Source organism: Cheilinus undulatus, linkage group 9 (assembly GCF_018320785.1).
Source record: "Cheilinus undulatus linkage group 9, ASM1832078v1, whole genome shotgun sequence".
Classification (NCBI taxonomy): Eukaryota; Metazoa; Chordata; class Actinopteri; order Labriformes; family Labridae; genus Cheilinus; species Cheilinus undulatus.
This window is the reverse complement of record NC_054873.1, coordinates 35,504,759-35,530,809: the sequence shown is the minus strand read 5'-3', so window position 1 is coordinate 35,530,809 and position 26,051 is coordinate 35,504,759. Positions and strand designations below refer to the sequence as shown.

The 26,051-nt window shown below is 38.0% G+C and overlaps 1 protein-coding gene across 1 annotated transcript in view; it reads right to left on the bottom strand.

The window, feature by feature from the left end:
- Positions 1–456: 456 nt before the first annotated feature.
- The window catches only part of spire2 (spire-type actin nucleation factor 2), a 48,543-nt gene continuing 22,948 nt past the window's right edge, over positions 457–26,051 (bottom strand). Inside the window, exons 6-15 of the mRNA XM_041794539.1 lie at positions 22,013–22,099; positions 20,697–20,814; positions 16,189–16,355; positions 14,058–14,280; positions 10,452–10,579; positions 8,522–8,659; positions 8,374–8,441; positions 6,250–6,277; positions 5,616–5,713; positions 457–1,745 (exon numbers count right to left, since the gene is read on the bottom strand). Of these exons, the coding sequence (XP_041650473.1) occupies positions 1,385–1,745; positions 5,616–5,713; positions 6,250–6,277; positions 8,374–8,441; positions 8,522–8,659; positions 10,452–10,579; positions 14,058–14,280; positions 16,189–16,355; positions 20,697–20,814; positions 22,013–22,099 (1,416 nt within the window). The 3' untranslated portion in view covers positions 457–1,384. The remainder of the gene's footprint in view (positions 1,746–5,615; positions 5,714–6,249; positions 6,278–8,373; positions 8,442–8,521; positions 8,660–10,451; positions 10,580–14,057; positions 14,281–16,188; positions 16,356–20,696; positions 20,815–22,012; positions 22,100–26,051) is intronic.

The window sequence follows — 26,051 nt, the reverse complement described above, 5'->3', positions numbered from 1 at the left end:
TTTTGGAAGAACTGCTTTGAGTAAAATGTATTGTTCTTTGGCTGTGGCGTCCTCATTTAATTCAAGTATTTGTTTCAAAGTTCCCCTCTCAAAGCCTAGTAGGATTGGATGGATATTATCAATATATGTAGCTCTGACGAGCTAAGGTAATTAAAAATAATGGACCAAACTATTTTTATGCTCCTGTTTCTACCACTTTTTTGATGAAATGTGCCGATATATTCATCCAGCATCTTTTATTTTAAAATGTAAAAGCCTGCCAAAGTTGGGAGCTAGTAGCAGATTTTTTTTCCCAGAATAAAAATACAACAACAAAAAACAAATACATATACAAGATTATAACGCATGGATTTATGAGGCATACCTAAGCACTAACTGAAGCTGCACAGAGCAGCTGAATGCAGCATGCAGAGTGAACAGTAAAACTCGCAGATGCAGCACTGTTTGTGTTTGTCGTTACATTTTATTGCAGTTGAGGTTTACTTAGTGTTTACAAAACCAGAGCAGATTGCAAGCGTCTATGGGGAGTGTGAGGCGGTAGTTTCATCTGCTCGCGTCTAATCAGCATCATCATGCTGCGGCGGTAAAGGTGCAGCTTCACTTCATTACATTCACAGTGTCGCTGCTATCGTACCCCATCCAACTGTACCTGGGACTTCACAAGCTTGTCTAAAATGCAAAAGAGGCGTCATTATGCAGCAGCCACTTGTTACAAATCCCTTTTTGGAGGATTGAAAATATATGTTGCTATGCTGTGTATGAGCTTATAACTTTACATTTCTGTTTCTGTGTCTCTAGGTTACATTCATGACAAAACAAGGCAACAAGAGGGAGCTAAAATGCTAAAGGTTACATGTTGACTCTGTTGTGCAGTTTTTATCCACTTTAAAGTACCACCACATTTAACACCCCCTCTACCTCCTCCCTCACAGTGTTTAGTCCTCCAAACACCACCCTCTACCCTTCCGTGCTGCCTCCCAGCAGCTGTGAGCAGTAGGGAGGGAAGTCATGGAGCTGTAAATACAGCAGATTCACACATAACTGCTTCTTTCTCAAACCTTTAAAGTGACTGAAGGGTTCTGTGCATGTGCATTATGTGATGTTGTTAGACGACCCCCCCCCCCCCCTTTTTCTGCACATTTCCATAAAAGCTTTTAATATCAAAGCACAACCGTTAAAGATGCTTCAACCAAGCAGTCTTCTCTGATTATAAGTTCTCATTTATTGGTGTTTTGTTATCTGATGTGTCAGCGCTAGAACCCTTGAAGAACCCTTTCTCTCCTGTGCATGTGAGCGTGCACAGAGTGCAGAGGGAACTACTCATTAAGGAGAGTGTCTGTGTGAAAGCGTGAGAGAAAAAGGGATGAAACATCAGTCTGTCAGTTCACTGGTTCACATTGTTAATGGCCTTGTTGTGTAGCTGAGGCGAAAGAGATGACGATGTCACGCAAAGCTGTTGATGATGGCGCTGGGGAGGGAGCTGAGGGTGACACTGGGGGGGAGGTGGGGGACAAGTCTCCAGCCTAGACTGACGCTGAAGCAGTGGTCTCTGAGGAGCAGCAGCAGCAGCTTTGGCCTCCCTCTTGGGAGTGTTGTTGAGGAAGTCCAGGCTCCGGCGGCTGGAGGAAATGACATCAGCCACAAATTTGGTGCATTCAGCACAGATGTCACGCAGCGTGCAGCCGTGTGCGTATAGATGGGGAAACTCCTCCTCCACTGAGCGGCGGGTTAAACTGCGCAGGGACCTGCAGAGGGACAGAGATGTTGTGTCATTTTTTATGACTGCAGATAAGAAGCGACTACTAGGTTATTTCTGACAACAATGTGTGAATTAGTCTCCCCTCATATGTTTGAGTTATTTTGTATAGAATAAAGAGTAACTAAACCCTCAGATCATTTTATTCCTTTTATCTTATTTTTTGCATATTTGTCACACTTATATTTTGAGATAATCAAACAAATGTTAATATACACCACAGATAACCCAAGTAAATAAAAAGTGCAGTTTTAACATTTTTGATTCCATTTATCATGCGTAATAGCCATCCAAATTTATCTGGCCCAATGTGAAAAGACTTGGAGGGTGACTGGATGAATGTTGGATGAACTGGCGCTTTAGCAGCATCCACGCTAATGTCTTCTGCCATAACTGCACCAGCCTCATTGTTGCTGCTTGCCTATGTCACGATTCCGCCGCACCTGATAATACTGCCCCTCGTCGCTGATTGGTCCTGCCACTTTCTAACTGGGCCCAAATGGTTCATACGGGAGCTTTGCAAGAGGGACTCCCAGTGAGACACACGGAAATAGGCGTATCCATCTGCTTTGCAAGGTTAGATGCACCTCTGCTGAAAGTGAAAAGTGTGTTCAAGTTTTACATGATAGGTCCAATATTGGTTAAAATAAAAAGAGAGAAAAAAAAAAGAAAATCATTCAAAAATCAATCAAAATCAATCATTAAAAAAATAGTTTTTTCAAAGTTGATTTTCCACTTAAAATCAAATATTTTTGCAGCGATACAGTAGAATCCAAATTAAATAGAATGAATATCAATGGATTAATATAAACTTCAAAATATATAAATATGCTTTTTTTCAAGTTTTGACTTTGATCATCTTATCCTGTTTGCTTATCCCAGCTTATTTAAACTCAACAAGAGAAATGGTATTACATTAAAAATACTCAGGAGGTTATCACAGTCACCACGAAGAGATCAATGTAATCAGTTATGATTAAATTAACATTTGTGATAAGAAATCCTTCTATATCTGTGTGTATATCTGCATGGTGTGGTGGTAATGACGGGTATTAAGCAGCAGATCAACATAATACCACCAAGCTCTCTCTCTCTCTCTCTCTCTCTCTCATGTCTACGTCTGTTTTCACATGAGCATGAGGAGTGAGGATATTAATGACAGCTGGGTAATTATTATATAATGGCTGCTTAGAGGCCTCAGAAGAGACACAAAACTGATTACATAACAATGGAGGGGGGGGGGGGGGGTCGGAATGATTGGATTGAGTAGGCAATCTGTGATTGGTTGAGGTAAGCATATGACTGTATCTGCTTAGGCTGGAGAAGGTTAGCAGTCAGCGGCCTGAGGGAGGGGCAGGTGGACTTAAATAGATCCAACCCATGTTCTTAACCTGGCCTGGGCTGTTGTCCTTGGCTTGGACACGGGTCATGATTGGCTGAAAGAACAGTAAGGAAACTGGGCCTGAGTGTCACGAGCTGGGAGTCCATCCAAGTGTCAAGACAACGTCACCTCGTTTGAACTTTGGGATCGAAGGCACTACAAATAGGAATGTCGGGAAAACCTCAACAGCTGGTAGATGGAAGGGCAAGATGTACAACGCTTAACAAATTTATTAGACCACACTAACCCTAACCAAAGTAAGGTTTATGCCATAGCTGCCCTAAATTAACAGCACTGGTAATTACCAAAATCATATTTTATGTTTCTGCAATGGTTAATACACCAACATGTAGAAGCTCTTTAACCCAAATGATATTTTTATGCTACAATATAATTATTATTATTATCCATGAATTTTTAAATTTACTGATTAACAAAAAAACTGAGAAAACAGTAAAGCACATTATCATTTCTTGATTAATATGTCAAATTATAGTTATTTACTTGCATTCCTGAACAAAAAAAATGAGTTTTAGTGGTTGAATGTTATGCTTGATTAATTTCTGACTTCTCAGAGAAGCCCAGTGTACTGCTCAAATTTGGGTGAGTTCAGTTTGAAATCCCTCATTCCTGTTCAAAATGGTAAAACGTGGAGAGCTCACTGAAAATGAAAGAGTCTGCATTGAAGCACTTCATGATGCTGGATGGTCTTTGAGACAAATATGACAGGTGGTCTAATAAATTTGTTAAGCACTGTATTTGTTTTCCAATGACAACATCATAGCATCAGCTGGACATGTTGATTATGTTTGGAAGGCACATCAAGTCCTACCCAAAGATTAGGTCAGTGACCAAGAATCCACAAAACAATCAACTTACTTTGAGTTAATCACAAGAGCTTATCATAGACTTTGTTACGTTATCAATCATTGGTTTGTTGAAGATTGGAGTTTTGCCTTTGAAATCTTGCTTTTTAATGCCAGACTATTCAGCTGAGAAGGCAAGTGCTCATCAGTTCACTTCTGACCTTGCTCAAAGGTGGTGACTTTTAAATTACAGAAAGTAACAAACCTTTAAATTGCCTATTTTTCTAAAAATGGGACCACCATTTACAAAATAAACAACGTTTGATAGTGCAAAAGTCTCAGAACTAGCAACCATTTAATTTATTTAGCTGTTTTTGAGATACAAAATAAACTAAGAATTGGTCTGTCTTTCTTATTGTCGCCCATTCATTCAGGCTTTCATTTCACTGCCAACATAGCCAAAAAGTACGGCACACGTTCCATGTTGAAACATCCACTGGGTTTTCAGATGTGATGTCTAAAGATGTAAAACAAAGTTCAGCTTAATTTTGGTTACATTTCAAAGTTCAATAAGATTGTTGTTGACAAATCCTCTGGGGAGCATGAATGACAATCTATATATATATTTTTTCAGACAAAGTTAGAGCCTGTCTATCAGTGTGTCTTTCTGCATTGGAAGAGCTTACAACATTAACAACCATAACAATTTATTTGTTTGGTATATATACTATTTTATGTTATTGGCCCCTAAAATCTAATCAGACCACCCTTTAGTAAGAGTGGACATATACGTGCAAAGTCTGAAGAAGGTCCTTGGTCTAGACGCAGACCTCAGCTATCACTGTGGAGGCATAATGATGTAAAAGAACTTTGTCTTGTCATGAACAGTCATGAACTTAGGCCTTTATGCCTGCGGCCTGGTCAGGTTTGGTACATGGTGGTAACCAGCAGGCCCGCCAACAAAAATACTGTGTCCCTCATAGCTTTAATCAAAGCAGTTTTAAATTTTTCGACTAAAAACATTTGTTGACAGCCTTTTTTTCATGAGAAAAACTCTACCAAGACTAGCCAAAAGTAGATCTTTGATGAATAAAACTGACTAAAAGTAAGGTTAGTTTTTGTCAAGATGAGTAAAACTAGACTAAAATGTAGTTTAGTTTTTGTTGGACGCCCAAAATCCATGATATTTCTCCACTGTGGGCAAATCTGTCAAAGCATCTGTATTTCTTCTGCCTCTCAGCTGTAGAAAGCAGAGACCCCAGGTTTGTCAGGGTGCATAGAACACACTGCCATGATTTGGTACCAGATTTAAGCAAGAGAATAAAAGCTTGGACTAAAGTTAAGACTAGAATTTAAGGACTTTTTATGGACTAAAGCTAGACTAAAATGTTTCTGAGTTTTTGCTGACTAAAAGGCCTAAGCAGCCAGTGGAAATCAAAAGAAGATAGTGTTTTTTTCCTCATATACTTGCATTGAAAAGAAAACAAGTGTTTTGAGATCAGGATTAAAAAAGATCAGTTATAAAAAGTGAAATAAAAGATCACTCCTCACTGTTAAATAGATTACCCTAATAAAGTGTTGTAAAAACCTGTGGCTTTTGTAATAACTTTATAATATGTATTACAAATAAGATGGGACAGTCTTTGAACTCTACTGACAGTCACAGACTCACTTATAGACTTGGCCTTTGTGTCCATGGCTTTTTGGAGTGCTGTGGAAGCCGACAGTGTACACAGGGATATGGGCCATCTTCTTAGAGGGGATCTTCATCTGCAGCACAAGAAGAGATATTACAGAACAAAAATGAGAACGAATCAAAGGGATTGAATAAAAGTGAAAGACAGACTTATTGACAACAATTCTTATTTAGTTTCTAAATTGATTCAAGCACACATAAACACAGTCACACACTAGGAACCCCACACTTGGAAACCACATAACCGCATTATCAGAAAATAACACATAGTATGCAGATTTCACCAGACACACTAAAACAACATCACAACAATGAAGCACAATATCCTACAAACAAACACAAAAACAAAACACAAAATCCAGACAGCCTGAACATCAAACCTACAGAGCACAGACCCACACATCCAACACAGCCTGGGACTGCAGCAACGAATCAAATTCAACAAAAAAACAGCAGAAAAAGATGTCAACAGATATATCAGCCAATTGAATTGATGATTTATGCACAAACTAAAGAATATGTTCATGAGAGGCTCAATATACAATTCAACTTTTGATATTGTTTTAGCAATGTAGTGCAAAATAAGCACCAAAAACACTGAAGCACTCACCTTTGCACTGCAGGAGCTGCAGACAGATCTGAGAGAGAAACAAAAAGGAACAGAGTTGCATTTCTGGGTGTCAGACTGTAGACAAAAGAGAGTCTGAGAAGCTTATATCATTAAACAACTTGTATTATTTTTAAGGATTAATTATTGGGTTGACCATAACACCATAACATTATAAGCTTGGGTAACTGTCTCTAGCATTAACACGATTTAGGAAGTTAAGCGTAAGGCCTTCTTGTTTGATATAAAATTCATGGAGTGCTAAATTTTTTTTCATTAGTTTTCTATTTTTATTTGTTGCTACTAAAATTTATTTAAAGCCTTAAAGTGGTTTGCTTCATGGGAAATGTTGGTTTGTGGGTTTTTGTGATTGTTTTGGCTGGCTTTTTTATTGTGGCTTTAGCATTTATTACAGCAAACTCAACAAGTTAAAGGGTAACTCTTGACTGTTGCAACATTATTCTTTAAGGCATACACACCAAAAAGATAATATTGACCCCCCCCCATATCACACACTGACTTAAGTACTCAGATCCTTTGCAGAAACACTGCAAATTTTGCAGTTTCATCCCATTTCTCTTGATCTTTGCTGAGATGTTGCTACACCTTGATTGAAGTCAACCTGTGGTAAAATAAACTGTTTGGACATGATTTGGAAAGGCAAACATCTCTCTGTAGAAGGCCCTACAGTTGACAATGCATATCAGAGCAAAAACCAAGCCATGAAGTCAAAGGAACTGCCTGTAGAACCTGTTGCACTGAAGGTTCCCAAAAGCACAAAGGCCTCCATAATTCTTTAAATTGAAGAAGTTTGGCACAACCAGGACTCTGACTGAGCTTCAGAGATCCTGTTTGGATGTGGGACAAAGTTCCAGAAGGACAGCCATCACTGCAGCCCTCCACTGATCTTTGTTTATGGCCAAGTGGCTAGATGGAGACCACACATCAGTGCAAAATGCATGAAAGCCTGCTTGGTTGTTGCTCTGATATGCATTGTCAGCTGTGAGGCCTTCTACAGAGAGGTGTACCTTTCCAAATCATGTCCAATCAATTTAATCCTAACACAGGTGGACTCCAGTATAGACACATCTTAGCAAAGTTCAAGAGAAATGGGAGGAATCTGAACTAAATTTAAAGTGTTTTTTTTTATCTCAGGGTCTTAATACTCATGTCAATGTGATTTTTTCAGTTTTCATTTTTAATTTTGGAAAGAATCTTAAAATTCTGTTTCACTTTGTCATGATGGGGTACGGAGTGTAGATTATTGAGAATAAAAATGTTTTATTTTTTACTGTAGCATCGAGGCGCAACATAACAAAATTGAAAAAAGGTGAAGAGGGTCTGAATACTTTCTGAATGCACTGTACAAAACATTTTTGATTGAGATAAATATTTTTGAGTTTAATTTGTTGCATGACAAAGAATATTAGTACACTATTAGAACAAGTCTGAGAGAATTAATTATTGCAAAATAACTCATTATTACCAAGTTTGGGAGAAGGGGTGGGATTAAATAAGTTTATACATCCCACTCCTTTTCGAATGGGTAAACCAAATCAATAAATATTGTTTTACATTTCTGTTTCATGCATGTATCCTTACTGTATGAATATTATTTCACTTTTTTCTCTTATTTTTTTCTTTTTTGTGCATATTTAAATAAAACTACCACTATACTATAAAACTACCACTATACTATACTATACCATGCATTTCTGTATCTTCCAACTAATAATGTGTTTTTTAAACTAACTATTGTTACTAAAGTCGAACAAAAAACTTAAACTAGCATGTTAATCTAGAAAGAGCTGCCTAAAAAACTCCTGTGTTCTGGGAGGTAAAATTACAGTTTTTAATCATCCAAGTCTTCTAACAGTTTAAAGGGATTTGTACAAGCATGTCAAAGAAGATGTTTAAAAATAATAATTCAAAAGTCTGACTCTGCTGACATTCTTTCTGTAAAGCTGTCAGATGTGAAAATATTGGGAGCCAACCTATGACAGAAACAACGACTTACAGTTAAAATAACTTAATCAGATGTATTTGGATTTGGATGATATCAAAGATATGGCAGCTCTCTTGATCTCGAGGAATGACATGGATGAGATAATGATATTACTGTGGTACCTTTTACACAGTAAGCAGGTGGACGGCCAGGAGAACAGAGGGAATTTCACTCTGCAGCAGCAGCAAACCTGACAACACAAACATTCACTGTTAAGGAGTAAACCAAAGACAGAGACAGATGGCAAAGAGGGAATCTCCACTCTGTTACCTTTCCTTTCTTGAGATTATTATACAGCTCTTTGCTCTGAAGAAACTTCTCCATCTCTGCTTTGACCAGGACTCTGCGCACGTTGATGACCTCATCCACCGTCAAGGCAAGACTCTCCACAGGGTGGCTGAACTCCTCCTGAAAAAAGCAGACAGCAGCAGAGGAAAGAATCATCATCATCATTATCATCATCCATTTTTTTCTGTGGATACTTCATGTCTTGTGTTCATGTCTTAGTGGGTAAATGGTAAATTAACTTGAGCTTGTGTAGCACTTTTCTAGTTGCCTGACTACTCAGAGCAGGTCACACCTACCTTACACCATTCACTCCACATTCACACACTGATAGCAGAGGGTGCTATGGAGAAAAGGCCATCAGTATTGGCTAATCCCATTCAAATGCATTCATTTAAGCAAAGTGGGGTTAAGTGTCTTTCCCCAAGGACATATGAACATGTGACTAAGGAGGAGCTGGGGGTGAACCCACAACCTTCCGATTGCAGGACAGCTGACTCTATAAACTGGGCAAATCAGGCCCAAAACTGTCTAGCAGCTTGTAGCATGTCTCAGCCCATCCAATTAAGTTATCTAAGGAGGAAGTTTCATAAAAATTTGAATCCATCAATCCTATCAGTGTAAATTTAAGACACTTTTCTAGACAGTTTATGTGTACTTCCTTGAAGTAGTAAAACATTTTCACATTGCATTTTTGCAACAGTTCCATAATGAAACTTTGCCATCCTTCCACCTTGAGACATTCCTACAGATACCAGGACAAAGTGATATTAGGTGTCCCTGTTTGCCATTTTATATAGCATTTTGGCTTTGTGGGAAAGCAAGAGCTCATACAGAACTAAATTACTCTGCTGCCTCCACTGACACTGTTTTTGCCTCTCTTACTACCTCCTTTATGCCTCCACAACATTCAAGGTGGATGTGAAATGTCACACTAGCATACATATCATGGCTTTAAACTGCTCTGTGAATTGGGCAACACGCTAACTTTGAATCATTGTTTATGTAGCCTAGCAAAGCAGATTGATTAGCCCGATTACATGTCTGTCATCAGGAATATCCAATTCTGCAAACATTTGTACCCGGCCTGAACATGGACCTAACCAATCATTGCTGTTTGAGGAGAATGAGGCAGAAGCTATTGGCAGGGTTTAGTTGTATTGGAAGCAGTTAGCAATGGCTGCTGCCAGTGTAGCATTTAGCTTTAATGTAGCCATAGTATAGTTGCAGTTTTATCAGAACTACACTATATTTCTTTATTTAAAGAAGAGCAAAGAACAGCACTGAAAGCGATTCCTGGTGTTTTTGCACTTCTCATAGTCATGACCTGCCTCGGCATGAGTTTTATCCACCTAAAAGCTCCACTGTTCAAGTGGCACTGTTTAAGCTCATGCTACTACAGGAGCCTAATATCCAATTTTGTCTGGTCCCTCTGAATTATGAAATGACAGAACAATCATCCAATAACCTTCCAAGAATTTCTTTAAAAGTCCTACCTCTTTGAATGGAAAGTTTTACAGATGGATGTGAAATACACTCATGCAATGGATATATAAAAAGTCATATGGTGCTGCAGGTTATTGTTTATTGGCTAACTTACACAATAAAGTTTTCAAAGGCCTCAAAAAAAAAAGGGTAAATTAGCACTGACAGTTCAAATTCATTGATGAGAAGGCACACTGGCAGTTGAAGGTGATTATTGACAGAAAGCTCCAGTTCTAATTTCCATCATTACAGACAATCAAACTGAATTAGTTTCCCCAAATTTAAAGGGTTCACACTAATGAATTTATCTTAGAGGGCAGTCAGCTTGTTTTACCTGTATGGAGAAAGGTATAACTGCCTGGAAAGGATAAATGTTTTTAACAGCATTATCAGTGCATCTGTAGACATTTAACGTGAAGTTCAAACTCACCATCCACTGGTTCTCTTCTGCAGTTCTGGAGCTAGTCCTCGTTTCTGATGGCTCAGTGGTTTCATCGACTGAACTCAGAGACAAACGGGCTGGAGAGGGCGGCACCCAGCCGTGAACTGGGAAGGAAGCTGGAAAGAAATGGAACTGGATGAAGATAGAAGAAAACTAAGAGTTTATCAGGGAACAAAACCCAATCAAAGCAAAGCTGAGCAAAATCAGAGAGTGACAGAGAGGAAGTCACAAATCCCCATCTAACAAGTCCATGAATTACACATCAGACTTTTTCTTTCAGCCTGTCTCAGTTCTCAGCACGCCTGTCAATCGAGCCTCACACAGACATGTATTATTCATCTGTTTTCAGTGGAGAGATTGAGCCCATGCTGCTCCATCTGTAACTTAGATCACAGTGAGAGGCAGATCTAAAAGAGGAGCTCAGCAGAGGCTCTGACACTGGGAGGGGGGTTAAAAGAGACCACACACTGGGTTCCTCTTCCATCCTACAAATGGAAGGTGTCAATTTGGCTCTAATGGAGAGTAAACAGGCTGAGAGGAAGGTGGGTAAACATCATCAGTACATATAATTTGGCTCAGCTTTTCGGACTAATGTGCATACAATAAAGGCTGGAGAGCCCCCTATAGGCAAAGTCCTAAACTACAACATGAATGCCAATAATGATGTGCATGGGCTGGGTCTGACGCTTGTGGCGTGCAGCTGTTTGGATGAGCTTGAAGTGGGAATGTTTTTCAAACAATTATCTCTGGATACGGACGATGGGGCTGCTAATGCAAGAATCATTGCCTTCAAAGGATAACAGCCTCCTCATGACTAACCCATTAGCTTTACTCAGTTACACTTTATCAGCACATCTTTATATTTGATTAGAATCCATCACAACACCCACAACAGCCTGCCAAGTCTCTGTCAGCAAACCTGTAAGGACTTTATCACAGTGGACTCTTATTTCAGCAGGTTCACAGTAATTTAATGGGGCTGATGAGATGTACCAGAGGATGCATGGAGGCAGTGAGGACATAAAGTGAAGTCAGAAACTATGCTTAAAAAAGGTATTCATCAGTCTTTTTTACTGTGTGATGGTACTTGTGTACAATGTCAGGTAATCTCAGTCTCCCGTTTAGTAAACCATACATGAAAAAGAATAAAAGTGTGGAGACTGCAGAATGTAAAGTAGTAAAACTGGAGCTCTGTCTCCCCCTGTGGGAGAGCAATTTACACTGCAGGCAGTGAGAATCATCTTCTGAGAGTGTCTACAGTTTTCCACTGGAAAAAGTAAATAGCAGAGCAGCTGATTTCATGATGATGGTTATTTCAGCCAAATAAGAATATCTATTAAGATTAGTTGTGCCAAAACAAGTCAATCACCTTTGTAGCTTATCCTCAATCATGACTGGAAAATCACAAACAAAAAGACCAAAGTGGAAATTCTATGAAAACATATCCCTCAAAACCCAAACTGCATTTAAGTTTAACGTGTTTTTGTTTCTCCTCTGGTGTCCAAACCATAATAAAGTGACGCACAGCTCTTCTGTTGCACTAACAGTAACGTCTTATAGTAAGCTTGATGAGCAACAGTAGTATCTATGTCATATTCCATTGTTACAAATCACTGTGAATCACTGAGCAGTGAATAATTTAATGTAGATGACATGCACTCAGCTTTCACACCCAATCCCTAAAAATGTGTCAAACACCTGCAAACTGCTGTTGCTATAACAACATGATACTTTTAAATGTCTTGAACTGACTGACTCAGAGATTGTTAGTCAGGCTCATATGAAATGATGCTGAGGTTTGTTCCTGTTTGTTTTCTGACCTTGACATTAACTAGACCATGTTTGTGTATTCTAACTCAGTTTTTTTGTTGACAGATTCTTCAAAATTATTGCTAGTGATAACGGAAATCATTTATTACATTTGAGAGGGGCTGAAGGTATAACAAAATACATGTGCATCTCAAAAAATTAAAATATCATGACAAAGTTCAATTTTCTTTCTGTGATTTATTTCAAGAAGAGAAACCTGGTTGAGTCTGGTGTCTCTCATCTTCCTCTTGCTTTGTTTGACAATCCTCTGAAGGCTGAGCTCATCCATGTTACTTTTGCACCTTTCCTTACCACACTCTTCTCTTCCAGTCAACGTTTCAATGGATATTGTTTTATAAAGCCTCTGAAAACAGCTTGCCTTTTAAGCAGTGACTGTAAGTGGCTTACCCTCCTTGTGAAGGGTGTCAGTGATTTCCTCTGGACAATGGTCAAGGCAGCAGCCTTCCCCATGATTGCAGTTGTGTGAACTGAACCAGAGTGAGAAAATGAAGGCCCAGGAAACCATTGTAAATGGGACTTTTCTACAATATTCTAATATTTTGAGGCAGTGGATTTGTGAATTTCATGAGCTGTAAGCCTTAATCATCAAGATTTCAACAAAACAGTCTTAAATGTTTAACTTTGTTTAAGATGTATGTATGTAGAATTCATATAAGTTTAGCTTTTTGTAGTAAACCACAGGAAAAATGGACTATCACATGCTATTCTAATTTTCTGAGATGCACCTGTATATAAACACAGTGAAGAACAGGGAAGGGCAACTTTGGTTACTACAAGGGACTGATCCTTTTTTTCACTGCCAAGGGGGGAAGTGTTATAAATTGTAGAACGCTCTTACTTAGTCAATAAGAAGTACTATCTATTTATCCAAATAAACAATATACAAAAGCCTACAGCATGATCAAAACAGAATTTACATTTTTAAACTAAACTGCTTAATTATATCAGCTAAAATGACAATGAAAGATGCATCTTCAATGCAATGAAGAGAATGTTAAGTTTTTGAAGTATGATTCACTTAACCTCCCATTTTTTTAATGCTCGTAGTAATACTTAAAAAAATCTTACAAAAACAAACATTTCTGAATTCTTGCAAAAAGGAACATATTAAAGGAATCAAAGTTATAATCAGAAGAATACTTCCAGTTTTAATGTTTTCATGGCAGACAGTTTTTATGTTTTCCTCATGTTTATATTTTTTAGATTTGAAAACAGATTTTACTTTTCCTCCATCAGTTTGGTGGGGCCAGTCTCATATTATATTCTACTTTCAGATACTCCTTGTTCATGAGATTTTTTTGTCTTTTTTGTCCCTTTTATTCATCTATATTTAATTTCATTGTCATTTTATGGAGTTCATAAAGAGGTGAATTATCCTCTTAATTCTTATTAACATTCCAAATTCTTTCAATCATTAGTCTGTGCTTTTGTAAAGCTCCCAAAACTATAACTGGGTTTCTTTGAAAGATGCTTCATAAGTTTGACTGATTTTTTAAACATTTTTTCATGCGTTTCGATGGAAAAGTTTAATTTCAGTGTTTTTTGATAAGTTTGTAAACTTCCATATTTTAATATTGATGAGTCAAAAACCAACTTCTTTTGAATTTATTTAAGTATATCATGAATTTTGCAGCCATCCCTCTGGAAGCATGTCTTCATGACTTTGATTACAGTTTTAACGCTTTAAAAATTCAGCTGTGGATCAAATGGCATGTAGAAGTAACTATCATAAACTGAAGAGTTATTCTCAAAGGATCATCAGACCTCTGTGATTGGGAGGCGGGCCAGAGCCGGTCAGCGTCCGGGACCGAGGCCTCTCCCCTCTCAGCCTGACCCCACCACCCAGCTGGGTTGACTCCGAGAACGACGGGAGCATCTCACCGCGAAGCATGGCCAGGTCGTGCTCTGAGAAGGAGCGATCTCTTTTCAGAGGTGTGGGTGAGCTCTCTGCCCTCCTCAACTCGCTGCTATCTGGAGATTCCTCCTCCTGCAGGGACAGAGGGGAAGGGAAGGTAGAAGTAAAGAAAAATTAAGAGCTACTTGGACATAAACTGTCATATTAAACTTGTTAGTCATTAACAGTTTCTCCTAGAACCATTTCAACAAACAATATTCCAAAAAACCTATAAACCTTCAGTCTATACATTACTACACAACCTTGAGGTGAATAATTAAGCATCATCAATTTCTTTCATTTGATCATTTTAACTTAACTTTATCACTTAAAGAGCTAAATATCTGAAATGGCTTATTTTGCGATGGCTTCCAGTGATACCACAGTATAAAAACACTAGTAATATTAGGTGTATTACTTAATTAATATATCACTATACTACCATTACATTACCATCAATCAAAAACACCCAAAAGAACTTTAAACATTATATTGCAGAAAGACCCATTTAAAAATGTTAATATAAAACTGCATTATAATTATTAGTTCAATAATGTTGAAGTTTCTCCTAGTTACTTTTCAAAGTGCTACAGAGAAAGCAGACAAAATTGCCCTGCAGTGACCACAGTGGAGACATCAGCCCCTTTTACACCTATAATCCTTAAATGTTCTTTATATTTCAGGCTGGTTGCCCTTGGCATCTAAGTAGCTTGTATTAGCAGGCACCTAACATGACAAACAGAAAAATGAAGAAATGGTGGAAAAAGCAATATCATCACAAGTTAAATTAAAATTTTCCTTAGAAAACTGGCTTGGCCATTTACAGTGCCTATAAAACGTATTTACCCCCTTGGGTGTTTTACCCTTTCATTGGTTTTATAAATGAAATAATAATCAATATAATTCAGCTTTTTTGACAAAAAAAAGAGGAAAAAAACTTCTTTAATGTCAACATAAGGTCCAGCAAATAGGTGCTAGCAGTCTCTCAATTATGGAAATTACCCTAGTGCAGTGAATGAGTCTCAAGTGGTTGTAGTATAAAGACACCTGTTTCTGGAAGGTCCAGGCACTGGTTTATCAACATTCATGGCTACCATTACACCATGTAGACATTACTTTGTAGAAATCTATTTTCACTTTGAAATTTAAAATGTTGTTTTGTATTTTGTTTTTTTTAAAGCCAAATTATATTGACCATGATTGATTTCAATCAATAAAATGGTTAAACATCCAAGGAGGTGAATATTTTTATAGGCACTATACATTCACAAATACAGCTTGGCTGTAATATTATTGAGATTGCAGGCAAAGCAACAAAGAATAACATTAAAACTATGATTTCTGTTACGTGTCAATGCTACGTGTAATTGGATGTCCGAACAGTTTAACTAATGACCACCAAAATTTGGAAAAAAAATCAGGGAATTTTAGGAGTTTTGGGCAATGTGAAAAGGCTTCAAAGAATTATTTTGGGTTTTTTATGCCTTTATTACAAAGATAGGACAGTGGATAGAATCAAAAAGAGGGATGAGAGATCAGAAAATGACATGCAGGAAACAAGCCACAGGTTGGACTTGACTTGTGCAACCTAAGTGCTACTACATCTGTACCCCATAAAAAAGTCTTACATGGCAATTCATAAGACACAAAAAATAGATTTGAGGTAGAAAAAGTTTGTTAAGAATAAAAAAGGTAAGGTAAGCTGCTCCAGTTTGTAGCCCAGATTTCTCTTTCTTACTAGGCCTAAACTTAAGGAAAGAATAAGAGATTGTAACTGAGTTTTAATTGTGTAAGGAGAGAAACAGTCAAGTTTTGATTTCCCAAGTTACTGAGCACAAAGAGAATTCAACAAATCAGTGCTTGCAATCCTCCACCAGCAAAGGCATCTTAACCCACTTAGACTGGAACACTGAGTCTGTGCTGCTGCAGTGAATCAGCCTTGTGAGACAGCAACAATGAGTCCCATCATTCCTCCTCTAATATCTCGGCGTCTGGCCTCACCTCAGATATGTTCATCTCCTCCATCTCAGCCAGAGTGGGAGCCTTGAGCAAGACACGAGGGCGGGGCGGCGGGCGGCACCCAAGCTCAGACACGGATAGGTCGATGCACGATGTGGATTTGACATTACAAGGACAAGTTTGAGCCAGGCAGGGCAGAGAGCCAAACGCTGAGAGAGGACAAAGCAAAAACACCATCACAGAACAAAAAATTTAGAGAGACCAGTGGTTTCATGATGCATTACCTGCAGCATTTGAGCATCAGTAAGCTGTTAGCACACGTGTTAAGAGATCTGAGTAGAAGGGCTGTTAACTAACAGCTCTGTACTGCAATCTCCTTTGGGCTTTCCCACTGTAGTTAATGTTGTTTTGAGTCTTACTGGCAGCATTACAGGAGACTGTGTCAAAATCACAACCCCACACTCTTGTGTTTCTGGTAAAAGTTCAGTGCAGACCTGCTGTCACATCATAGATAGTTTAAGATCTCTAATGCTGACCTTTTAAAGGCAAATTACACACTTAATGTGTGTCCACATTTCTGTGGACTTCCTGAGAGGCTTACCCAGACTTCATTGATAACTTGGTGGTGTGAGGAATGTCACTTTTCAGCCCCTTTGGATATAAAAGAATAATTCAACAAACAATAACATTACTACCCAAAATCCAAAAAAGTTGGGGCACTGTGTAAAATGTAAATAAAAAACAGAATGCAATCATTTTCAAATCTCAAACTCAGATCTTTTTCACAGTATAACATTAACAACATATCAGATTTTAAAACTAAGACATTTTACTAATTCATAAAAAATATTAGCTCATTGTGAATTTGATGGCAGCAACACATCTCAAAAAAGTATGGACAGAGCCATGTTTATCAACGCATAGCTTTCCCTCTTCTTTTAAAACCATTTGTAAATACATGGGAAGTGAAGAGTTTTGGGAGAGGAATGTTGTCCCATTCAAGTAAGATTCTAGCTCTGGTCCTCTACCAGAGGCCTGAGAGTCTGAGGGTTCTGCGCAGTATCTTAGCAGGTTCTAGTCTTCCTCATTAAATCTGTTGGAGCCACTTTCCCAGTTTGGGGGTTACAGCGCCAAGTGCTCCATTCAACACTAGTACCAGTTGCCTTCTCTCCCCACATCTTCTCTAGCTGTTCCTTCAGCCCTTGGTATAGCCCAAGTTTCTTGTGTTTCTTCTTTCTGATGTTGCCATCACTTAGGATCGCTATATCCATCACCACTGCCTTCTCTTTCTGTGTACAGACCACTAGGTAGAAAAAGAAGATTCATTTTAATCTGTTTACTTATTTGAGCCAAATTTTGTGGTTTAAGAAACAAAACTGAGTGCTATACCAATGTGTTGACATCACTGACAAAAACATTTTCCTGTAAAATCATTGCTCTAATTATAGCAGTAATGTAAAGACCTTATAAATGTGTGAAAAACGTCCCTATGATTCCCTCCCTTATTTCAAACCCTCAGATTTGACTTGATATGGAAGACAGCTTTACAAAGACACATTTCCTGGTGCTTTGGCTCCTGAAAAATAAGCCGCAAGACTAAACCTTTACAGAGTCAGCCCCTCTAACTGGTGGATCTTGTAATCAAAGGCAATTTTTACCATTAGGCAAGGGTGGCCAATTATCCAGGGAGCTGGGCTTAAAAGGGCCTCAAGACAGTAATTACAGGTGTGCATCAAATACAGGTGCATCTCAATCATAACAAAGTTCATTTTTTTCAGTGATGTAATTCAAAAGTGAAGCTTCCATATATTTAACATTCATCTGATACAGAATGAAATATTTCAAGACATTTTTTATTGAATGTCAGTGATTATGGCCTATAGCTCTAAAATCCTCCATCTCAAAATATTAGAATATCACAAAATACCAGTCCAAAATACCAAAAGGATTTCAAATACAGAAAATTTGATCTTCTGGAAAATTATGCTTATTTATGCACTTAGTAATTGATTGGAGGTCCTTTTGCACAAATAACATGGAGCCAATCAGTCTGTGGCACTGCTGTTTGCTGAATCTTGGATGACTTTCAGTGAATAAGAGATGCATTTTGAATGTAAACAAGGGGCCAAGAGCAAATAAATATTTTCAAAATAGGTTCTGATTGTCCCAAAAATACCCTGAGGAGGGACTCTGGCCCCAACAGATAAATCCAAGCCTCCGAGAAAGCACCAGAATGTCTTTATATCAAAGCAACTATATCATGTACATAGAGACCTGTTTAAACAGATGTATTGACTTTGAGTTATGATGCTATTCTAAAAGGTCATAAGGTGCTGTTGGGCATCTATATTTCAGATTGAGGTACGCCATGTAGTTCTATGGTTTTGTTAGAAAAAAAGAAACTTCAAAATACGTGTTTGCTCACTCTGACTGCTTTCAGTGTGTTTCGTGACCTTACAGTACACTGCCTGAATCACGTCGACCTCCATCCACAAATAGCTTGTCTGGTCAATATTTATGTAATGTAATACCACCTCCTCTTGTACTGTAGAAAAAGCTTGTTACATGCTGTAGTTTTTCTTTGATTGTAGTTTGACCCTCCCTGGCTCCAGTACAGAGTTTACAGACTAAACTGTCAGCCCTGTCATCATTATCCAACAGAGAAGGCGTTGTTTTTCCACCTTCAGTAGAGCGTTTAATCTCTAGAATCACAGCTTAAGAAGAATAACAAGGGTCATATCTGAAGTCAGGCAGCGACTTTAATAGAACAAGTTAGCAGAAACCTTTGTTCTTCAATGTTTCAAATCGATACAGAACACTGCAGCATGCAGTGTTTTTGACCAGTTAAAAGTTCTGTGCATGTCTGCTGGGTACAGAATAAACTCTGCTTTTGATGCTTCAATACAAGTCAAATAAAGACGTTAAAATTATTGATAAAGAGACAAACATTACCAACTTCATCGAAACATGTTTGTTTAGCTTTCTCTAATTACAATTCATTCACATTTTCTTTGCCATTTTCTTAGTCCTAGTATCCATTGTTTTGTCACATTATTGTTTAGTGTAATATTTGTGGTTTTTTGTGTTTTAGTTTAATTATCTCACAGTAGATGGGATATTGTGTTGTCTCTGTGCTCAGTGCTTCTTTGATGTACTACACAACATTGGGGCTCATTAAATGAGTTGTTGTTTCCGGCTAATGTTAGATAAGTCCACAGCTTGAAAGTTTGGCATCTCGCTGGTTAAAAAAGAGGCTGTTTTAAAGAGCAGTAAAAAACCCAGATAAGTTTGAACTCAAGATGAGACACAGGGGGGGATTTTTGTAAACTTGCTTCTCACTATGCATATGATGATGGATGCCACATATCCAAAAATTAATCAGGATACAGATGTGTTGGGGGGTGTAGAGGCAGGCAGGACTAACAATGACAGAGAGTTTGACAAAGCAAATAGTCCACAATTATCTACATCTGTATAGGGTCAAAACAGCTGGGATGGAAGTTCCATTTTAGAGGATGAAGTCTAAACCTGCAGCTGATAAAAATATGATCAGTGAATCAGTTCACTGAGAGACCCTCTGTAAACTAGAGACCTTCAGCATCTTAGCCTGTATTTTTATGAGTGAAAAAATAAAATAAATGCATGAATAGGGACAGTTTGTTTTAAGCAGCTTTTGTAATGACAACATCTACAAACAAAGTCAGCTGAAAGTCAACAGTTGACACAGTCAAACACATACCATTTCCATACCATTTCATCCATGCACAGTGGTGCAAAATGTTTAAGAAAGTGCAAGCTTTGTATCCTGACCACCAATCATTACCAAATGATTTGTATAACGTTAGGTTTGAGCTCAGAATTATCATTATATTTACTGTTACCATGTTTCTACTTTACATTCCACACATCTAGTAGTTAAGCCTGCAGGTGTGTCCTTTAGTGGTATCCTCCGCTTACTCACATTATGCATAGGCAAGTGTATTTACAATTACACTAATGATGCAGCCACAATGCAAAGTGAAGCAGCAAGTAGCTTATTTTTCTGGCCTAAGTGTAGCCCTGAGGGAAGCTTGTACACTCAGCGCATCAGAAACTTCCCTGTAAGATCAATATTTGTACCCAAAATGGGCAGCCAGTGAATAAACTCCTATTCTTCACATACATATAGTCAAGCCCACTGTTCCCTTTCTGCAGAGAGAGAGAGAGAGAGAGAGAGAGAGAGAGAGAGAGAGAGACAGGAGCAGAGGAGTGGTGTAAATTGGGACTTGTAAGCTTGGGGGCCTCAAAAAAATCCCCTTTGAACATGGGAAGTGATGTGTGTCCATCACTCACTTAGAGACACATGAAAAGAGCAACACACATCTGCAATTCATCCACTAGTTTACTTTTATATTAATTTTGAAAAAACGTCTGTAGACTGGTAGATGTCAGAGTTTCATGTTTTAGTCCTTATAAAAACTTTATAGACAGTGTATCTGTGCAGTATATGTTTGACTGTCATGCAGTTTTAGCGGTGTTAAAGAAACAGTGATATACGATGGTCCACTTACGTCTGGAGACAGAGTGGTCCACAGGCCGGAGCTTTCTCTCCTGCTTGATCTCGGCCAAGACCAGGTCATGGAGAGACTGCTGCTGTGGGGGAGGAGGAGGGAGGCTGCGCTCTGAAACCTAATGAGGATGAATAATTAGAGCACATCCAAAAGTCTTGAATGCTTTTTTGAAAGGCTTTCCATTATTTCATGGCTGAGTGTAAAAGCATGTAAAACAACAGTAAGATGATCAATGGGCAATCAAACTGCCTATAAACAACTATAACAATCGTAGGGTAAACCCAGCTATTTACAGTTAAAACCGAGAGTTGAAGCTTTTGAAAGTTTCTGAATTCATTTCTCTATGCACCAAAGCTGAGAAATTAAGATTTTAGTGAATGCAAAACATTCTGTGCAGTTTTTCAGAAATCCCTGAGAGTTTTGAGAACATTTTCAAACATTATTCTAATTTAAGAGGCTGTTTTATTTCAGGTTTAAATCGGTTGAAGTATATACACACAGGTGTACGGGCCATGGCTATTAAATCATCAGACTGTGCTGATGAGGCTAAAACACCATGGTTCCCAGTCACACCAAGTGTTATACATCAAAGCTTGGGTATTTTGCTGTAACTTTCCAACAAGTGACATCTTTAGTTTGTAAAACTATTACTTGTAACAAAAGAGAAAGTTGTAAAACCTGATCTAGTACAGTGTGACTTTAACCTAAAATCTGTGCTCAAAGAAACACATTGTTTTGAGTGTGTCAGAAGTTAAGAAAAGAATGACAGAGGCTGAAGAAGACCTTCTGCACTGCTTTGATCAGTGGAAGCCCTGAATGCAGGCGTGTGATGATGCTGAAGGGGAGGAGACTGAAGGAGGAAGACACTGAACAATGTTTATGTTCAATAAAATTGTATTATAATATTAGCCTTGTTTTTAGTAGCCATACCTCGTACAGTAAAGCTTGTGTTGTTTTGTCTCTAAGCTTTGTACTACACTAATGTTAGTGACTTCCAGTGACAGCAAATCTGTACCACACTTCTTTTAAACCATACCTTGGCCATGTTTGTAGACGCCTTCTTAAATAGTTGAAAGATATTAAAGATATTCTTATCCTTAATTTTGTTGAGCATGAAATTCAGAACCAGATAATGATGGTTTAATAGTGTGCATGCAAACACACTCAGCAGGTATAAGCTAATGCAAGTATTGCACCAGTGTCACTATGTCAGCTTTATCTGTACCACAACATTGAGGGTAGCAGATAGAAGTTGTATGTAGCGTTCTCACTGCTCTAGAGAATGGCAATATACTGTAATGGTTAACCACACTTACTGGTTTAAGTGGAGGTCTTGATCTGATGAAATCCAGAATCATTTCATGAGCATTTCTCTTCACTCTGGTAGGAATATCACCATCTACCTGGGTAAGACAAAGAAAAAAACATAATACCATGGCACTAAGTCTGTAAATCACAAAACTATAGGTGTGGCTACTTTTAGCTTTTGAAAAGTTGAAATAGAAGGAAGCACGCTCCAAGTCAGAAAAGCCACAGCGAGATTTTTCCAGTTCTCAACTGTATTTCTTTTTCAAGTTGGCTATATGGAGTTAAAACAGCCTGCAAATGTTTAAGATATTTTTCTATCTTTGAGGAGCAGCTGCAAAATCTGCTGTTCCTCAAGTCACTATTGCTATCATTTGAAAAATATTTAAATCTGAGTGGATTCTATGGGAACACTTGATCAAACATGGTCGTGATGAAGAAGTGAGTGGAGCAAAGACATACAGAGAGAAAAAGTAGCAGCATGGAGGAAGTAGCTCTATGCAGTAAGGTAGTAGAAGTAGCTGTGTGGGTAGAAAAGATGAGTCGAGGAAAAGAGGTCAGAACTTAACATTTTTTTGTGAATAATAAATTCAGTAAATGAGTCTGTTTTTCTTTTAAGATTTCTTGTATATCATTATTGTGCAACAAGTGGTTAATTTGACAATCTAAGATAGAAGAACTGCGGCCTATTTAAGATTTGATACATCTGTTCACCTCATTGTTGTGCAAACTAGATTCCTTTCCAGCAGCAAAAATATGCATCCAAAAAAGCATGTGTTGAATATTTTAATGATATAAACCTGTGTTGTGACTATGATTTCGACCTTAAAACCTAAACAAAGAAGCACAACACTTTACAGTTGAAAGTTGATTTCCTGTGTAACTGCTGCCAGAGCAACAGACGGGTGGGGGAAGCTCTCATTAATATTAGTGTTCTCAGGCTGAATTATGTATCTGCCTCAAGGTGACTGCCACATGAATGGCTGCAACATAGCATTTTCTTCTGAAAAACAGTCTGTGCTGGATAAGGCGTATAGTGCTTTAAAAGAGGGCTTTAACGTCTTAACATGAGAGGCAGGAGTCACAGTCTCCATCCCTGTCATAGTTTCCTTGAATTAAGTCAAGAGAAATTGAAAAATCTCTTTGACCAGTCAGAGATTTAATCAGAGGAATAAAGTATTTCATATGTATCCAAAGGTTTGCAAGGCTTTGATTCAATGGCTTTAGAAGTTAACATGCATTCACTTTAAGTGAGGGCATGTAAAATGTGATATTTCACTTGGGTTCTGCTTTAACATTCAAAGCACATTACTCCCTCACTATCATCAGTGGTTCTCCACAAGGTCGTGTGCTTTCCTCTCTGCTTTTAATGATGTATAGTGATGATACTACCCTGCTGTCACTCCATCAAGACATGGCAACGCTCTGACAACCTTTGTGCACTGTTGTGTTTATTGGGTCTCAGTGTATCAGAAACCAAAAAATCAACTGACTAATTCAGAACTTTTAACAACCTTGAAGTTAAGTGAAAAAATTGAATCAGCTTCAAAACACGGATAGCCAAGAATTCACCTGATATGAGAGCTGAACTGTTTGTAATGCCTTTCAGACCTTTTTATGCAGTTTCTATTACTCTTTCATTGAAAATTTTTTAAATATTTTCTATATTAGATGGTGCAGTTGGTTCAGTGGGCTGTCAATGAAAGACCAAAGCAGTCTTGATTAAACTTTTAAAGTTTGCTGCATGATCACTGGACTCTAGCTTAACAGTCTGAACTGCAATTTTCTTTAAATCTAATTTTTCAGCTTTCAGGCTTACTGCAGGTATTTATTGTTAAATCCTGAATAACATAATAATAACACAATTATAGTCAGTCAAACTGTGCTTGCTGCCTGACAAAAAACACAGAAGTAGCCTGTCTGGGTATCACTGCTTGTTCAGACTTGCATTTAAAATTCCTGGAAGAGAATATAATACTTGCAGCTTTCTTAAAAAAAAGGTCTATGTTCAAATAAAAGTGCTCTTTGTAAGGTGTATTTATTTCATGGTGAACCACGTCTTCATTTTGTGGATGATTTACATAATGAGGGAGAAGAGCCTTTTATAAGTGGCCTTCTGAGTAACTCACAAAGCATTCTAACAACGAGGTCGGGCACCTTTAACAGCTTTTTTCCCTAATCATTACAAATTCATTAAAACATTTTATGAAGTGCAGTGAAGTGAAAAGACTTCTCAATAATGAGTAAGCAGCAGAGATGGGAGACTGTGAGCAGGACATCTCTGGAAATTATCGCTGAGGCCTGATCATAACAGGAGAGGGGAGGTTTGTCTTATGTGACTGATTCACAGCCAATAATAATAATTAATAAATCCTAATAAAATGCAGTTTTTTATGGCGGCACCCTTAACAAAACATAGGAGGAGCAGCTGTAGACATATTGGTGCAAAATTCTCATTAAAAATATTTAACCTTTAAGGGCTTTTTCTAAGTTTTAGTTGTTCATATTCCAACAAGATACTACAAATCCTGCTTGTTTTATTTAATCAAAGTATTTCCTTTCAAACTATTAATTTCAACCAAATAGAGCAAGTATAACAGCCCACATTTGGTAGTTCTTAGTCATTCTATAATCCTAAATGGTCTCTTAGTTTCACCATAGCCAGTTTACCAAATAAGGCTTTTAAGATGCAAACTCTGTCACCATTTTCAAATAACAGCTGAAAACTGAAGATGCTTTCACAGATAAAGAAAGTCCCCTAAAATGTTCTACATTTCCATAGCTTTTTTTTTTTTAAATTGAGGTTTGTTTGTTTTTTTAATTAAAAACAGCCCACCATGAGATTTGTTTCAGGGCTTTTATTGCCTTTATTACAGATACAGAACAGTCGATAGAGTCGGATGGATTCAAAAGTCTACCAGCCACTCTATTTTAACAAGCAGCATTATTCATCAAGGTATAATATACTTATCAAGACTTGTAGTATTCAAGTTATAGGCTGTTGACTGAAAGAGTTGGTGGAAATATAATCCAAAATTGTAACTTTGTTTTAAGACCAATTTGTCCTGTATTCAACCATGCAAACATCTGCCGTACTTCCTACAAGGCACCATCATTTTTGGTCAGTGAACCTGTAGGTCTGCTCAGCCTTGCTCATAAAGTCAGTAGGAACAAGAAGAAATGGTACAGTTGAATCAATGCCATATACTGTAACAAAATCCCTGTTAGGTTAGACACTGCTTAAAAGTACCTGCAGTAGGCTGGTTGCAGGTGCTTTTACCATTCCTGCCGTGTACATGGGGCGTAACCTAACCAGTAGGCCATATGCGCCCCGAGGAATGGCACTATAACAGCTTTTCTCCCTCATGAGGAATGAAACCAAAACACTGGTTTACTGTTTAGTTAGTACCAAGCATGGCACAGTGAGCAGCCGCTCTGGTCCCTATTCCACCTGGAAATGCCTTGTGTGGCTGCAATGAATTCCAGGTTACAAGGTGAGCTTAGGTGATTGAACTGGCAACCCATGACAGGGAATAATGGGGCTCCATCACAAGTACGCAGCACAAAACATGACTGAGAAGTAACAACAGAAAGGCAGCTTCCAGTAGCAGTTCCCATTACATAATATAACAGTCTTTTGCATAACATCCAGCCTTTCAATGGCAATGATGATGAAGACATGGCTGTCATGGTGGCTCCATCATGGCAGGAACCACAATAAGACAAGTCCTGTAACATTTAACACATTCTCTCTGGTTTTGAAAAAGTTTAAGAAATAATTGAGGTAATGGGAGAACTCAACTAAAATATATTTATATTATATAAAGTATAAAGTATAAAGTATACATATTACAATTATTATAGACATTCTAGAGCAAAAATGAAAAAAGGAAAGGAAAGCTTACATTTTACTGTATCAGCCTCTCGGGAAGCCAAAAGCCAAACTCGGTACTTTAAGTAAACTCTAAATTACTTACTTTAACTTTTTCCCCGAGTAGATTTATAAACCAGAACTTCTATTTAGGCAAAGCAACTGTACTTTTGAGTGCA